At 54.5% G+C, this 16,618-nt stretch overlaps 1 protein-coding gene across 3 annotated transcripts in view; it reads left to right on the forward strand.

Moving 5' to 3' along the window:
- Positions 1 to 15,551, forward strand: part of PTPRA (protein tyrosine phosphatase receptor type A) — a 144,217-nt gene extending 128,666 nt beyond the window's left edge. For all 3 annotated transcript variants that reach the window (XM_075563909.1, XM_075563907.1, XM_075563908.1), the window contains 12 exons: positions 3,390 to 3,487; positions 4,577 to 4,696; positions 5,351 to 5,517; positions 5,923 to 6,058; positions 6,650 to 6,799; positions 8,084 to 8,177; positions 8,411 to 8,487; positions 8,914 to 9,048; positions 11,659 to 11,784; positions 11,865 to 12,016; positions 14,164 to 14,299; positions 14,955 to 15,551. In XM_075563909.1, the coding sequence (XP_075420024.1) occupies positions 3,390 to 3,487; positions 4,577 to 4,696; positions 5,351 to 5,517; positions 5,923 to 6,058; positions 6,650 to 6,799; positions 8,084 to 8,177; positions 8,411 to 8,487; positions 8,914 to 9,048; positions 11,659 to 11,784; positions 11,865 to 12,016; positions 14,164 to 14,299; positions 14,955 to 15,029 (1,466 nt within the window). In that variant the 3' untranslated portion in view covers positions 15,030 to 15,551. The remainder of the gene's footprint in view (positions 1 to 3,389; positions 3,488 to 4,576; positions 4,697 to 5,350; positions 5,518 to 5,922; positions 6,059 to 6,649; positions 6,800 to 8,083; positions 8,178 to 8,410; positions 8,488 to 8,913; positions 9,049 to 11,658; positions 11,785 to 11,864; positions 12,017 to 14,163; positions 14,300 to 14,954) is intronic.
- Positions 15,552 to 16,618: the final 1,067 nt, after the last annotated feature.

Consider the following 16,618-nt stretch of genomic DNA (forward strand, 5'->3'; position numbering starts at 1 on the left):
TGCCTTCCATGTTTACAAGAGAAAATGATGACTTAGTATCCAGGGATTCTATAAAAGAAGACCTTTTGGGATAAGACCTTCTGCCCTTGAAGCTAATTGGCAGCCCTAAGTTCTAACCAGGCTGCTCAGAGTTCAGATTTGATGTCAGTCTCCAGAAAGGCATCATCTCATTGGGCCTGTCTGGTTCTTCTCCTACCTCAGTTCCTAGTCTTCCAGTCCCCTGCTGTTTGTAGAGAGACGCTCTGGGAAGCCTCCGAAGAGAGGCTTCGTACTGGTCTCATCCATGCTCCGCACAATTCTCCCTGGGGCTCGTCCCTAGTGCCTCCACCCTTGGGATCCTTGCAAACATATCCTTCACTGTTTTTATGTATTGACCACCTAGGCCAGGCACTGACTGGCCCAGATGATAGAGATGCATAGGGGATAAAGCAAGATATGGCCCCTGCCTTTGTAGAGCTTAGCTGGTAGGGGACAGGTCATAGCCAACTCAGTTTGTCAGTTCAGGTCCACCTTCTAAGACCTGGATTAGCTACCACCTACTCCTAATGCCCATTCTTGTTTCCAGGTCAGCAATGGATGGGCATATCTGATATATTGTTATATGCCATCCAGTCAAGTTCAACTCATATCCACTCTGTGATATAAGAGTAGCACTGGCCCAAAAGGTTTCCTGGGATGGGACCTGGGGAACAGACCATGAGGGTGTTGCCCGCAGAGCTCCTGGGGGGCTGCAAACACTGACCACCGTCAAATGGGTTACCAGGGCTCCAAATAGTTCGTATAATTTTATTTCCTTTTTTAATTTTCTTGACTCTCTATAGCTTCAAATTTCCTATTTAATGTTAACTTTGACTCTCTTTTTGTTACAGTCTTCCTAAAATACTCAGACTTCCTTGATCTTCTGTTCATGTTTGTCTTAAGGCTGCATCACTTCACAAGACCCTTACGATAATATAGGTCCATCTCTCCCTTCTCCTGCCCTTATACTGGGGTCTGCGCCTGCACTACAGCTATAGTAGAACCTGCAAGAAAGGAGGGGTGTGGCTGTGTGCTGACTGTGGGGAGGCTGTCATCGCTGTGAGGTTCTGAACTCCCCTCTGTTGCTGCCCTTCCTTCTGAGAACTACTTCTTCCCACATTTCTCATCATTCAGGTTCTCTTCATTTTTATTTCAAATGCTGTTACTTTGTGTTCGTTCCTAAAGAATATCTTCACTGAATATTGAATTCCACAGGGCCACTCCTTTCCCTTTACGGGTGCTCTCCCCTGATGAGAACTCAACAATCTCCTCTCTCTCTCTCTCTCATTCTGCAATCATTAGAATCCTTGTTCTTCCATGTTCTGTATTGGTTTTCTCTGTCTGCTTTAAGGTTATCTCTATGGTTTTTGGTAGTGTCCATATACATCATTTGCCAAATTTGAGGGGATTTCCGCTACAGACTCTTCAGTTTTGGGTTTTTTTTCCTGCTCAATCTCTTCTCTCTGTGGAACTCCAATTACGTGTCTGGTAGACCTTTTGGAAGAGCCCCACAGCTCCATAGAACTCTGCTCACTTTCTTTTCTGTGCCAGGATGCAGGAATTTGGAGCCATTGGATCCTTTTGAGGGCTGCTTTGTGAGGTTGGTTAGGTGCGATGTGAGCGCTCTTTAATCTAGAGTTCATTTTACTCCACTGAGTATTCGGCGTGGTGCCTCGTGGGTTACAGGGTTTTTCTACTGTGACTGCTGAGCAAACAAACTATCCCCAGCCTTCTGTGAAGTCTACAGATTGTTCCTCTGGTGATGGTGGAGGTGGTGGTGGTAGTGGTGTGTCTGCCTGTCTGTCTATCTCCCTCCTCTTCTACACCCCCCATCTTTTCCTCCCTCCTTCCCTCTCGGGTCTCAGGCAGCTTCGTTGTAGACAAGTTGTAGTCGGTATTAGAGTTTCAAAGGGAACTCCCTGCCAATTTCTACAGCACTCTCTTTATGCAGTTACCCTACCTTGCCAGCTTAGCCACCTAGGTCTCCCTGGACACACAGCTGTCTCCTCAACCAAGGGAGATGGTCAGGCTACACCTGTGTGCTCTGTCCTTGTACCATGGCCGAAAAGTGCTCCTCAGACCGTCACCTGGGATCAGGATAGCACTCACCCTCCTTGTTTCCCTCTCAGGGGCCACTCTCCTGTACTGCCTACCATCTCGTGTCTTGAAAACTGTGATTTCAGTTGTTGGGTCCAGTTTTTTTGTTGTTTCAGGCAGTAATGGTGAGTCCAATTCCTGTCACGCCATCATGCCCAGAAGCAGAAGTCTTAGCCTTGGCATCTTCTTCAGCCCTCCTCTTAGAGTATGTCTTATTTCTAGGCACCACTACCCGGATGCCCCGCTGCCCCTTACGCTCACCGTGTCTAATTCTGAACACCTTCTCTTCCTGTTTCGGCTAGCACTGGTGCCATTCACCCTAGCATTAGGTGGAAAGTGTTAGTCATCTTGAGCTTGTTTCTACTTTCTTAGCTAAAATAAATGCCAAGCCTTGAGAGTTCTATTTAGGCAATACCCTCTCTGTTCTTGCTCCAGTTCCATTCATACCCTCGCAGCGCTCAGCTCTTCCAGCCCTGGTCCGTCCTTAGCCATTGCTGCGAAAGCCTTCTTGCCACGGAAGGTCCGCTCCCCTTTCAGGCCCAGCCCTTCTCATCAGATTCCAGCTTGCCTTTGCTCATCTGTCTCCCAGTGTCCATCGTCATGCCCGTGCTCCTCACTCCGAGTGCCCAACACCTTCCTGGTTTCCAGGGCATGTTTACATGCCCTTTCTTCTCTGGAGCGTCCCCTCATTTCCTACTGTGCTTCCGCTCCAGCTCAGCTAAACAAACACATTGTGTACTGAGCTCAGAAGCAAACCTTGTCTGCTCTCCTTGTGGTACAAGTCCCTTGACCTCCAGCTTCTCTGTAATCATGCTTATTACCACGTCTGGTTCTACTTGTCAAACCGGGCTTTGTATTTCAACCTAAGTAAGCCCCCAACCTCTAGAGCTGCTGACAGTTGCCTTCAGGTGTGGTGGGAAGGGTTAAATGAGCCATCGAACCCTGGGCTCACTGTCTGCCCATCGTGTAGAAATTCAATGAGCAAACAAGGCTTCTAGCCCTCAGCTAGCACTAGAATTCCCTTGGGAGACCGTGTTCACGCTGTGTGTATATTTTGGCAGTCCCTCGCCCCCCACAAGAGAAGTGGTTGGCACAAACGTGGTGGAGACACATTGCAAAGTTAATGGGCAATGGGAGCACGGCTAGATGGGTTGGCTGGAGTCCTGGGCACTGACTTCAGAAAGCCAGCAGTGAATGTTCCCAGCTTCCCAGCATCTTTCTTCCCTGGGGTCGTGTTCTCAGCTTTCTCTCGTGTTTTCTACTGGCTACGTTAGGACCAAAAGAAGAAACAGTTAATGACTTCTGGAGGATGATCTGGGAACAAAACACAGCCACCATCGTCATGGTGACCAATCTGAAGGAGCGGAAAGAGGTGCGTGGAAAGATTCGACCCACAGAGGACCGCAGCACTGGTGCTCTGAGATGGAGTGGGGTCTGTCTAGCCTTCGGTACTGCCGGGTCCGTGATCCAGCCACACAAAACCCAGGCTAATGTGCCTACCGGCCTTTCCTGGGGCATGGGAGCCTGGGACCACCTCGGAAGTGTGCCAAGGGCATCCTGGCCTCCTAGCCAAACAGCTGACTGTATTCCAGAGCAGCATGGAGGAAAACACTTGGACCATCAGTCAAGGAGACAAGAGGTTTTTTTCCCCTGACTTCTGTGGTCCTTTCTTTTCCTCTTGTCCAGTCCTGTCCACTGAGGCCTGTGCTATATCCTAAATTGAAGAGAGAGCGGGGTGAACGAGGTCCTGCAGGGTGCTGGAACATCTGAGGCCGTGGCCCAAGTCTGGGCAGCCTTCTGACTGGGCCTTTTCTATCTGTGGCTGCCAAGTTCAAGCATGGCCTGGCTGTCTCCATCACTGGGCCACAGTCCTAAGAGAGGATTTCCCATTCAAAACGGACCCTTGAGGCACCTTGATCCCCACACGGGTGGGTGGCAGGGGGTTAAAGTGTGCTGGTCAGCAGCCCCACAGTGCCTGAGAGAGAGAGAGAACCAGATCTGGGTTTTCGTTTCCAGCAGACCTCTTGACTGTTGAGAGCTGTCTAGGCCAGAGCCTAGGCAGTGGGGAAGGCCTTGGGCCTTGGGCCTGCTGCAGCTGGTTTACAGTGAGCCCCCTGCTCACAGTCCCACCCTGTGGCTCCTCTTGGATCCAGGATTGCAGTCAGGCTTGCCGCAAGAGCATGACCTGATAGACCAGACATTGTAGGTAAAAGGCCAGCACTGAGGGGTGGGAATGGGAAGGAGGAAGTGTGGGGCTGTGTGTCCAAGGAGAGAGGGTGGTAAACGGGGGGTGAAAGCCGAGAAAAGGCTAAGCAGCCTAAACCAATGTGCAGCTGAGTGAGGTGAGAGACGAGACGGGGGGCTTTCTGAGGACCCCAGTCTGGGCTTTTGTGGTCTTTCAGTCCCTTGGCCTCTGCTGGGGCAGGAGGTCGGAGGTCAGGGGATGCCTATTTCTTTCCAGTGTAAGTGTGCCCAGTACTGGCCAGACCAAGGCTGCTGGACCTATGGGAATATCCGCGTGTCGGTAGAGGATGTGACCGTCCTGGTAGACTACACAGTCCGGAAGTTCTGCATCCAGCAGGTACTGTCTCCCACCTCCTCTCTTGGTTCTCCTTCAGGGAGCAGGCTGGGTCCCACCTTCTCAGTGAGGACGCTGGGGAACTGCTGGCCGTATGATGTGTTTGGATTTTGAAACCAGACATTCGGGCTCCATGGGCACTTGTTTGTAGCATTTTCCTGACTGGGAACAAAGTCCCTGTTGAGATAGAATCGGGTCATCTGAGATGGGAACCAGGTCACGTGGAAAAGGAGCACCGGGTGGTGTTCTCTCGGAGCACTTGACTTACCTCCGTTCTTACTCCAAACATCAGACTTGGTGGACGCTGCCCCTGGCCCTCCAGAGTGACCCTGCAGGGCAGTGTGGTGCTCTGAGTCAGAAGACCCGTGTTCTGAGCCTACCACTTACTAGTTCTGGGGCCTCCGCCAGGCCATTGCACACTTTGCTTGAGTCTCACTCTGCCATCCTGTAGGCTGAGACGCATAGCAGTAGCCCAGCCCCCGCAACCCAAAGACTCCTGGGAATGGTCTTACCCATATAAGTGCTTTAGGTACAAGGTGGGGTATCATCACTCTCCCTTCTTCCTTGTCACTGGTCCTCACCTCCCCCCTCCACGCCCCCCATGCTGCCCACCCCAGGGCATCAGGCCCAACACAGGCTCTCCTTCCCCCCTTGCAGGTGGGTGACGTGACCAACAGAAAGCCACAGCGCCTCATCACTCAATTCCACTTTACCAGCTGGCCAGACTTTGGGGTGCCTTTCACCCCAATCGGCATGCTCAAGTTTCTCAAGAAGGTGAAGACCTGTAACCCTCAGTATGCAGGGGCCATCGTGGTCCACTGCAGGTCAGTGAGGCCTGCCCTTCTGCTCCCTACTGAGACCACATTCTGCCCCACAGCCAGAGCAGGGGGATAGCACAGGGCGCCTGGCTGTGGAAGGCTTCCACAGAGTTGAGCTGTTGGGGCCCCAGGGAAGTAGCTGGAGACTGGTCAAGTTCTCGTGCTGGGTGGAGAGGTGCTTAAGTGGGTGAGGGTGTGTGGCTCTCCAAGCCTGGGTCTGAGCATCGCAGGTCCTGGTTCTCGAAACCCAAAGGTGCAGAGCTCAGGACACAGTGGGCTTGAGGCCCAGCTTTGCCCCATTCAGAACCAGTATTGGGAGTCCTGAAGAACGAGCCCCCATTGAGCTGTCGCCACCCTGTGGACCCGACCAGCCAGCTGGCCACCCCGCTAACCCCTGCTCTCTGGCTGCAGCGCGGGTGTCGGGCGTACGGGTACCTTTGTCGTCATTGATGCCATGCTGGACATGATGCACACAGAGCGAAAGGTGGACGTGTATGGCTTTGTGAGCCGGATCCGAGCGCAGCGGTGCCAGATGGTGCAGACGGATGTGAGTGGTGTGCGGGTGAGGTGAGGGTGGGGGATCCCAGGCCCAAGACATCTGCCGCCCCACGCGTTACTTACTGTGCGTGGTCCTCATGGATGTGCTGATGGGCCCCTATACATTATGTAGCTCATGAAACAAGCAGACATTGAGGTGGTGTGGCTTCATGCCTGGGGGGTTGGGAAACCAGGCCTCCTTGTCACTAGACCGTACAGGCAAAGCACAGTTCCTGTAGAAAGAGGCAGGCCAGGCAGCAGCGGGAGCCTGCATGGCCCTGTCCAGGAGCTGCAGGGAGCAGGAGGCAGAGCCAGAGGGCCGTGGCCTTCCTGCTTCTGACCACCCTGCTGAGTAGTGGATCTGCCCCTGCTGTGTGAGCGGGAGTGGGCTTTGTCCTGTTCTCCAGGCTTCCCCCGCCACCCCACGACCACCCCACCTGCCAGCAGGGACCCCTCTCCCAAGCTAACCACTCCCTGAGGAGGTCACGCACTGCCCCTGTGCTGCACTGAATGAGACAGGACCAAGTCCTTGTTTCTCTGCTAGAATCGAAGGGAAGTGGGGCTCAGAGTGGGCGTGACGGGGGCCTTATCCCCATTCCAGATGCAGTACGTCTTCATATACCAAGCCCTGCTGGAACATTATCTCTACGGAGACACAGAACTGGAAGTGACCTCCCTGGAAACCCACCTGCAGAAAATTTACAACAAAATCCCCGGGACCAGCAACAACGGCTTAGAGGAGGAGTTTAAGGTGAGGAGGAGCCGGACCAAGAGCCCTGGTGGCACGGTGTAGCAGGCACTGCTGCCAACCAGGAGGTGTGTCCATAGACGAGAGCCCACCAGTCTGCTCTGATCACGGTGACAGCTGGAAACGCGAGGGGGCTAGGTCCTAGGGGTGCTTAGCCACAACCAACTGGGTGGCAGCGGTTTGGGGTCAGGTCCAGAGCCACAGCACTGTTTTCAGATGGAGGGATCCCTGTGATCCAGGGACGCTGGGCTCCTGGGGCCTTTACCTCCACTGGTGGTGCCCCTTCAGGGGCAGGCTGGCTAAGCAAGAGTCTCTGACTCACCCTCCAAACAACAAAGGCAATGGCATTTATTGAAGCCTTTGGCTGGGTGATTGTAGTGTCCAGCAGCGAGTTAAAAACCAGGGAGCCCGGATGGCACAGTGGCTGTTGACTGGAGAGGAGAGGGGTTTGGTTTGTTGGTCCTGAGACCTTGCTGCCTGGTCACATGTATGGTGTTTCTTGCCCGTCATGCCAGGCATCCGACAAGCCTTCTGTACAAAGGGCCAGATGGTTAGATTTTGTTGGTCCAAAGGTCTCAAAGCTGTCGTTGTAGCCTACAGGCACCCGTACAAGAGCGTCCCAATAAAGCGTCATTGACAAGCAGTAGGGCAGGATTGGCCAACAGGTTGCTCTTCCCCCACTCTTATTCGTGTATCTAAGGAGTGGGCCACATTGTCCTCCACAGGAGTGCTCCCTGAACAAAGGTCTTCTGGGTTGAGGGGAGAGAGCTTTCTCTAGTGCAGTCCTTCTCAAACTAGTGTGCACCCAGATGACCTTGGGATCCTGTCGAAATGGAGGCTCTGGCTCAGTGGGCGTGGAGACTGCATTTCTAACTCAGTGAAGGTATTGCTGCTTTGTGAGCTGTACTCGGAGTAGCACCTCCACTCGGGAGAGTGGGCGTTTGAAGAAGCTTTCTTAAAGAGTCGGCAGGAGGGAGGCAGGGCAGACTCTCTCTCCTCCTGTGCTGGGACGCCTGGCTCAGGAGCATAAAGCTCAGGCCAGGAGAGATGAGAAAGGTCCGAAGAAGGCAGGAAAGCAGAGTTTCCAAACACTCTCTTGGCTTGTTCGCTGAGCTCAGAGGCAGGAGAAGAACGTTCTGAAAAGAGCCTGAGGGGACAGAGAGCAGGGCTCTGGTGAGAGGAGCAATGTGGGGCTGTGTGGCCTGGAGATGGGCTCCCAGCGCAGGCACGATCTTGTCCAGTGCTGGTCCCGGAGCAGCCCTGCTTCTCTTCTCCTTCCCGATCCAGAAGTTAACCTCGATCAAAATCCAGAACGACAAGATGCGGACGGGAAACCTCCCGGCCAACATGAAGAAGAACCGGGTTCTGCAGATCATTCCATGTGAGACCCAAAGCCCCACCCCCTGCCACGCCTCCCCCTTTTCCAGACTAGAAGTATGACATTGCCGCTGGTCGCTCCCAGTTCTTTCTTGAGTTCTGGAAGTAAAGAGCTTAAAGACCGTGGGTTTAGTCTTCTTGACTGGAACATGATGTGCTGAGGGTCCAGGTGGGGAGGCACAGGTATGGGAGAGGAGCCCCGTAGGGTCGGGCCCACAATCTGCTGTCCTCCTGCAGATGAATTCAACCGAGTGATCATCCCAGTAAAGAGGGGTGAGGAGAACACGGACTACGTGAACGCATCTTTCATTGATGTAAGTGGTGGGTGTGTCCCCTGAGTTCCCCCATCACCCCCTCGGGGAGATTCAGCTGCCCCACCTTCACCTACCTGCTCAGGGCTTGGCCCTGAGGTGATAGCCCAGCCACCAGGCTGCATAGAGAGGGCATGCGCCAGGGTGATTCCTGCTGGCAGAGCTGGCTTCTGCTTCCCCAACCATGCCCACAGCATCCTAGTTGCACCCACTGCTCCCCCACCCCCGTCGGCCGCTGAGCTGTGCTCCTGGTGAAAGGGGCCTAGTTGTCAACAGTGCTGTGGCCGTGGCTAGAGGGAATGCTGCCCCTAAGCAGCCCCCATCCCTTCCCAGTGGCCTGTCTCCCTGACTCCCAGACAGGCCTGTCTGCTCCACTAAGCCCTCCCGGAATAAACCACCTTGTCCCTGCCGCTGGCCTCATCTGTGTAGGGCTACCGGCAGAAGGACTCCTACATCGCCAGCCAGGGCCCTCTGCTCCACACCATTGAGGACTTCTGGCGGATGATCTGGGAGTGGAAATCCTGCTCCATCGTGATGCTCACCGAACTGGAGGAGAGAGGCCAGGTGAGTCCCAACAGGCCCCAGCTGGTGGGAAACAGGCAGCGTGGTGAGGTGGCGGATGGAGGGACCAGCAGGTAGGTCTGGACTTTTTCTCTGACTCCAACTGGCCAAAGAGCCATTTGCCGGCAGTATCACCCAGCCCCTGGTGTCTGAATAGTCAGTCACGTCTCCCAGCACTGGGGAAGCACTGTGACCTGAGCTTCCTGTTGGCCCCAAGAGTTCACACCCTCTTAACTTTGTTTTTCCCGAATACAACCTCTCTCTGGCGAGCCAGGGAGATGGGGCTGCAGAGCCAGGCCAAGTGGGACCTTGGCTGATGGCCAGGACTCCCTCACACGCTACTCTACTTCAATGGCACCTTCCTTCCATGGTCAGCTCTCTACCCTGTTAAATCCAAACACCTGCCTGATTCTGATACATTTCTGGGGCAGTCGGTGGGTGGGGACTTACTTGCAAGTGTGCCGATAGGTCTTGCATGGCATTCGTGACCACAGAGCTAAAGTGGGTAGTTCTTGCCAGCAGGCAGGCCAGCAGTTACCTGGACAGTTTGCTGTCCCACTTGGAAAGTACTCCTCTTTCCTTACACAACCCCTCTTGCCTATCTCCAACACACTCACCGCTTTGCTCGTTACCTGCCCTCCTCCAGGAAACTGGATAAGACCTTTCCTGTCATCCCGCCCCTAGGCAGCTGACCCACTCACATCTTTTCTCAGTAAGTCCCTGTATCTCGGTCCAACTGGTCACCGGGCCTTCTCAAGGAGGTTACTGCTGCAATTAATATCTCCTCCCTCCTTCAGCAGGTCCCTCATTTTTCTCTTAGTCTCACCAGCCTGGGCAGTTTGCATGTCCCATCTTTAAGAGACAAAAGTGTTTCCTCCTCCACATCCCCTTCCTTACACTCTCCAATTTCTAGGAAAACTCTTGGAAAGACCTGGCTTTTTCTTGTCTCGTGTTCTGCTCCCTGGTTCTTTCCAGGCTTGGCTCCACTGGGACCACGTCAGTCAGGAGCCCCAGTGACCTCCACTTGCAAGTTCTTCCCTCTCCCTAGAGCAGCTTCAGAACAGTCAGCGCTCCCCGCTCCCTGTGCACAGCCAGGAGCCCTTCTTCCAGGCTGCCCCTCTTCTTTGATGACGTCAGACTATCTACAAGTTATTTAGGTGGGACAGTAGGATTTCATTTCCCCTCAGCGTGTGCATGCCTGAAGACCCCAACCCTTCCTCTAAGGCAGCGGTTCTCAACTTGTGGGTCACAACCCCCTTGGGGGTCGAATGACCCTTTCACAGGTTCGCCTGATTCATAACAGTAGCACAATGACAGTGATAAAAGTAGCCGCGAGAATAATGTTATGGTTGGGGGGTCCCCCCACACGAGGAGCTGCATGAGAGGGTCGCGGCACGAGGAAGGCGGAGAAGCACTGCTCTGAGGGGATTGCTCACTCCCTCCCTCTGGGGCTCTTGCGCCCGGGAGGCGTAGCAGTGCTGGGAGGGAACCTCGGGAGCAAACACTCACCGTCGTCTCCCCCGCCCCCCCCTCCCCCCCCGTGTCCAATATTTTCAAACAGGGGGGGGGGACTTCCTGCCAGAGGCCCCAAGATGTCCTCAGGATGCTGACTTTGTAGCACGAAATGGAAACACAGCCCTGTGCACGGGCGACATGCATCCTCGTGCAGGTGGCCAAGACATCCCCAAGGCCCAGACGGGGCACACTGGTCTGTGCCCTTTCCTTGATCCGCCCGTTATCTCAAAACGAGCTCATTGTCACTTACAAAGGGGTTACTGAACGATTACATTTATGAAGCTCAAGAGTTGCTTACATTTTTTGCATTTTCGCCTCTGTGTAAAAGTGAGGTCTTCATTTTGATCTCATCCAACAATGCTCTACTGGAGAAGTAGAGACTTCCACTGTTACGTTATCTGTAGCCTGGCCCGTTGCACAAACCGGTAGCACGTTCATTGACCAGCTGCTTACTGCAGCCCGTCTTATGCCGAGCACTGTGCGCTGCTGGCAATGCCAAGATGAAATGAAGCAGCCCCTGCCCCCGGGAGCTCACACTGAAGAGGCAAAGGCAGACCATGATCCATTTCCTGCCTCTAGCAAGGACAGAAGTGTGAGGTACTGGCCATTTGAAGGCACCACTGCAGAGGCAAGTGGCGCACAGCTAAGAGGGATAGAAGGGTCCCGTAAACAGGGCTGAGTGGTCAGGTCGTAGGTTCTTGCTGGATGTCTGCCTGAAGTGTAAGCAGCTATAAACTCTGGCAGCACCCAAGTGGGCAACCAAAACCAAAGCAATTGGAGCCAAAAGAGCCACTCTTGCTGCCCTGCTCAGCTGTCAGGGACTCTTGACCACAGCTGTGCGGTGGGGGTGCGACAGGGGTGGGGTTCCTCACTGTTGCCATGGCAAAGAAGAGCTGGCTGTAGGACTAAGTTGTTAAATACAGATATCCTGGTGTGGCTGCAGCGTTCATGAGCATGGTATTGAGTAATACGCTGATCCCCCTCGTTTTCACAACCTGGGGGCAGAAATACACCCAACAGGTAGCTGTAAGAGGCCAGCAGGAAGGCTGCTCCAGGGACCACCCGCCTCTAGCCCACATCGTCCCCTCTGCCCTCCAGGAGAAGTGTGCGCAGTACTGGCCATCTGATGGCCTGGTGTCCTATGGAGACATCACAGTGGAGCTGAAGAAGGAGGAGGAGTGTGAGAGCTACACTGTCCGAGACCTCCTGGTCACTAATACCAGGGTAAGATGGGTGGTGAGTAGGGCACCTCCCGCAGGCAGGCCCAGGGGTGCCGCTGCCTCCCTGAACCCCCTTTTCTGCAGGAGAACAAGAACCGGCAGATCCGGCAGTTCCACTTCCACGGCTGGCCTGAAGTGGGCATCCCCAGCGATGGCAAGGGCATGATCAGCATCATCGCGGCCGTGCAGAAGCAGCAACAGCAGTCAGGGAACCACCCCATCACGGTGCACTGCAGGTACCCTCGGGAGCAGACACATACAGACAGCATGCACACACCAGGCCATGCACATATGTCACAGGGCCCAGTATAAGGAGAGACAGGGAGGGCGGGTGAGGAAAGTAGGACAAGGGTGGATGTCGGCTCGTAGTGAGCCGTCGGAGGACTGAGGGAGAGCATTGGAACTTGAACTTGGCACCTGGTGCATGAGGGAGCCAGGAGATGACTCGGGGTAAGAGCCTGGCCTCCCAAGGAAGCACAGGAAGAGAGCGGGGGGGTATTGTGGACAATGGACAGGACTAAAGGCATGGAAGTTGAACAAGAGAAGTCAGATTCTCCAGGTCTGAGCTGGTGGTTGATCTCACCAACAGAACGACGGAAGACAGTAAGCACGTGTTTCAGGGTGAGGAGGAAGACGAGGGCCGATTTTGTGTGAGCCTTGTTGTTTGAGACTGCATTTTACAAGAAGTTAAATTCTTCAAAAGGAAAAAGACTATTTTAAATTTTCTAGACGTTGGATTTGAAGAGAGAGCAGAAGAGCGTTTAGTCTGTGCATGCACATGCCCAGAATGAAGTCGTTGCTCGACTGAACCATTCCTCCTTACAGTAAACGCTTCAGAAGGATCTGAACGTGCACTCCGTAAGCGATGGCATTGTGACGGCCTCGTGCTCCGGAGCTGCCGGGCTCAATGCGGCTGCTGTCCCTGTCGTGATGCTGTCCCTGGAAGGACACCCAGGACAGGGCGTGGAGACATTGGTTGTGCCCAGGAGGGGAAGAGAGAGGCCAAGAAGCGGGACAGGAAGGAACCACTTCGCTGTTTGGCCTTGTGGACCTTTCTGTGATTTTGACGTATGCCAGTGTACAAACTACCCAGAAAGAAGTCTGTGAAAACATGTTTCCAAGAACAGAAATGATGCCAAAGGGCACCAACTAATGCAAATAGACAGCAGACATGAAAAAGATGCTCCATCTTAACTAGTTATACGTGGAAACATTCCCTGGCCAGTCGGAGAACTACTGCCTTACACCCAGTTTCTCATGCTTGCTCTCTCTCTCTCTGTAAACCCCACATGGTTGTTGGCAGCGCTCACTCTTCACAGGCTGCTGGACCGAGGGCCTCTGTGGGTTGAGTTCTTGTCACGTGGACTTGCCCACCGTGGTTGCTGCTTCAATTCAGCCTCTCAAGACAAGCATTACTGTCCCATCCAGGCCATAGTGCGCACACCACCACCCTTGCCCTGCTCCCTGGTTAGAAGTCGGTCACAGTCAGTGGGAGGGCTCGCGAATGCCAGGAGGTGGGAACCTGGAGGGCCACCGCGAGCCCGTTCATCACTCCACCCTCCATGGAGATCCCCTCTTGTCTCCTCAGGGACATGGCATCACGGTCATACAGCATCATGGTCCACTTTCTCTTTCTGACTGTCAAAACAGAAACGCTTGTCCCACATGCCCCTCTAACTCCCCCACCCTGTTTCTCTGGGGCATAGTGAGCCGTCTGTGTCCGGCTGAGTCAGCAGCTCCTCTGGTATCGTGCCCATTGGGCTCCCCACATGGTTTACCGCAGCTGCACTGTGGGGTACTGTGACCCCAACAGGCTGAGCCCAGCGGTACTTGCCAGTGCTTGTTATAGTGACCATCCATCGCACTATGTGTTTTTCACAGGATACTTTCAGCTACACCAGAGTCTACATGTTCCGCCCGCCCTCCACCATTGCCCCAGTCCACCTCACCTGTCCCATAATTGTACTGGCCACCTCAGCCCTCTCCTCACTCTCCTCCCATTCTGCATATTCGGTATCTGCTGATGGCACTGTAGAGTATGGGTAGTGTCAAGGTCCATGCCTGGGTTTCTGGGATTTAGGACAAAAACGAGCAGACACCCACCCGTGCGAGTGCCGGGGTTTGCTTGGAAAGGAAGAACTGGCACTGTCACCCAAATGAGCAGCAGGTCAGCGTGACCTGGCACGCATGCGTGTGTGTGTGTGCGCACACTGGCCAGGGGTGTGTGTGTGTGTGTGTGTGTGTGTGTGTGTGTCCTCACAGACGTCCCTTAGCAGGTGAATTGGGCCTTTTTGGTCCACAGGGCGCAGAGAAGCTGCTGTAGCCTCCTGTCTGGATCACGGGCCTGGGCACAGGTGTAGAACGTGTGTCTGCTCTGTTACAGTGCGGGCGCAGGAAGGACGGGGACCTTCTGTGCCCTGAGCACCGTCCTGGAGCGGGTGAAAGCGGAGGGGATTCTGGATGTCTTCCAGACCGTCAAGAGCCTGCGGCTGCAGAGGCCACACATGGTCCAGACACTGGTATGTGCCCGTGTATTTGCGCCCCACCCTGGGATGTGCACAGGTGGTGATCAGTCAGAGCCAGCGCAGGGAAGAGACCCTTTGGAGGGACCCAGCCAGTAGCCAGACACTGAAACCAAAGGACCCCTCCCTCCCTCCCTCCCTCCCTCCCAGAGTGCTCCAGACAGAGTGGGCGGGCAGTGGGAGCACAGCCCATTACCAGCAAGAGATGTGGGGGCCCCGGGAGGTGGACAGAGGGTGCCTGGTGCTGCACAGGGTTCTTGTTGCCAGTCCACGGGCCCTAGGGTGGGGACCTAGCAGGTTCCGCGCACACTGGACCGTCCTTCCTGCCACCTTCCGAGCTGCTCGGGTTACTACAGGAGCTGACTTAACATCTGGAACCTTACTGAGGGTGGCAGGCAGACGCCCAAGGAGGTGTCCCAAACCTGATGGCACTGGAAGTGCTTGAGGGCAGAGAAACGTGAATGTCAAGGGGCTTGGGAGGAGATGAGAGCAGAGATCTGTGGTGTGACGTGACCACCTGTTACTCCTGCCTACTGTCTCGGGCCTGGCTCCACCCAGCCCCAGGGGGTGCTGTCAGGCCTTTTTCTCACTGAGAGCAGTGGGTCTGTGGGCCTGCTCTTCTGTAATGGCTCTCCTCGCCCATCACTTGCAGGAGCAGTATGAGTTCTGCTACAAGGTGGTGCAGGAATATATCGACGCATTCTCAGATTATGCCAACTTCAAGTAAGGCGCCAAAGCCCGTGGACAGGAGAATTGCCTTCTTTAATATTTTGTAATATTCTGTTTTGTTAATATACCCAAAATTGTGTATATATCTTATAACTGTTTTAGAAATTGGTACATAGGCTTCTATTACCTACTAGGTGGAGATTTTATATGTAAATGTGTTAGCGCTGATGGTCCTTTTTCCAATGTTTTATTGGGGAATTAAATAGTGTGATGTGTGGATTGATACCGTGAGATGCCCTGCCTGGGAATTGAGCTCCACTGCTGTTTGGTTTGTGCCTCTTTTGCCCTAAAGAAGAGAAACACAAACCCTGTTCCGGGTAGTCAGCACCAACGGAGAAAAGCACAAAGTTCGTGGAGCTCTTGAGGAAAGTGGTCCCCCAGCGCCCCTGTGCAGGCCTCTGGCCCTCCCTCCCGCTGTAAATAGTAGCCCCACACACATTCCTTTGGGGGAAGAGGGGACCAGAGCGGTATCTCTGGCACATACTAGGGATGATCGGCCAATAAAAGCTTGGACTCCCTGCGGAACTGTCTCTCTCTTTGTGCGGATGGCGCAGCCAACCGAGGCGCTGCTGGCCTCAGCGAAGCAGAACCCTGGCTCCTCTCTTGCAAGCAGCTCACTGCGCATCTGGTGCAGAGGCCCCCTCCAGACTACCTCCCCGGCCCAGGTTCATAGAGTGCAGGGGGGCAGGGGGTGAGGCCCATTTGAGTCCGTCCGTGAGTGTGAGTGTGTGTGTGTGTGTGTGTGTGAGAGAGAGAGAGAGAAGGCCTATCTGCCCCCATTTCTAGAACAGATTTGTATGGAAGTACCTCTGAGCCAAAGGCCAGGGTGGCAGTGAGGTTTAGAGCCCATCTTGAAGTCGAGCCTGACAAGTTAGACAGGCTGATGTATTTCCAAGACCCCAAAGACAGGCTTCATATGGTGGGCGCTCACTGACGTCTCAGAAAGTCTGCCATGGCCATGTCCAAGCTCTGGCCAGAGGGGGCAAGAGCAGGGAGGGCAGCTACCTCCTTGTTCAGGACATCTCTGCACTGTGGGCAAAGATGCACTGCCCACTCCCACCAATATGCCATTGGCCTAAACCAGGTCACAGCCAAGCAGCACGTGCTGGGAACGGTAGTATGTCGTTGAGGACACAGCTGGGAGGCTCGGGATGTTCACTCATGGAACAGCTCACGGCTGTGCAGGTGCAGGGGTGTGAATGGGCCACCCTGCTGTGAGGCAACTTCCCATTCTTCTGCCCTGCCCTGCGATGCTCAGAATGAGAGCGGTACCCTCAGACCCAGGCTGCTTAGCCCCCTGAAGGAGGCAGGCCTTGGCAGGGACCTGAGGCGTGCCGGACCTCAGCTGCGAAGGAAGACCAGGCACGGGGTTCCGGACTGAAGGGGCCTCAGCCACCCTGCAAAACAGCCAAGACTGGCAGGTCCCAAGAGGGGTGCCAGGTTCGGCACCAGTCAGGAGGTTTGTGGGGGAGGGTGTGTGCAGAGGGGCCCCGCAGGCCTTGGGGGGCCAGGGCCCTACAACAGACACCTCTGGAAGCTCGTGAGGGGTGCACCGGAGTCACAGTCGAGATAACTGGTCTCTTCCTG

Source organism: Tenrec ecaudatus, chromosome 12 (genome assembly GCF_050624435.1).
Source record: "Tenrec ecaudatus isolate mTenEca1 chromosome 12, mTenEca1.hap1, whole genome shotgun sequence".
Lineage (NCBI taxonomy): Eukaryota > Metazoa > Chordata > Mammalia > Afrosoricida > Tenrecidae > Tenrec > Tenrec ecaudatus.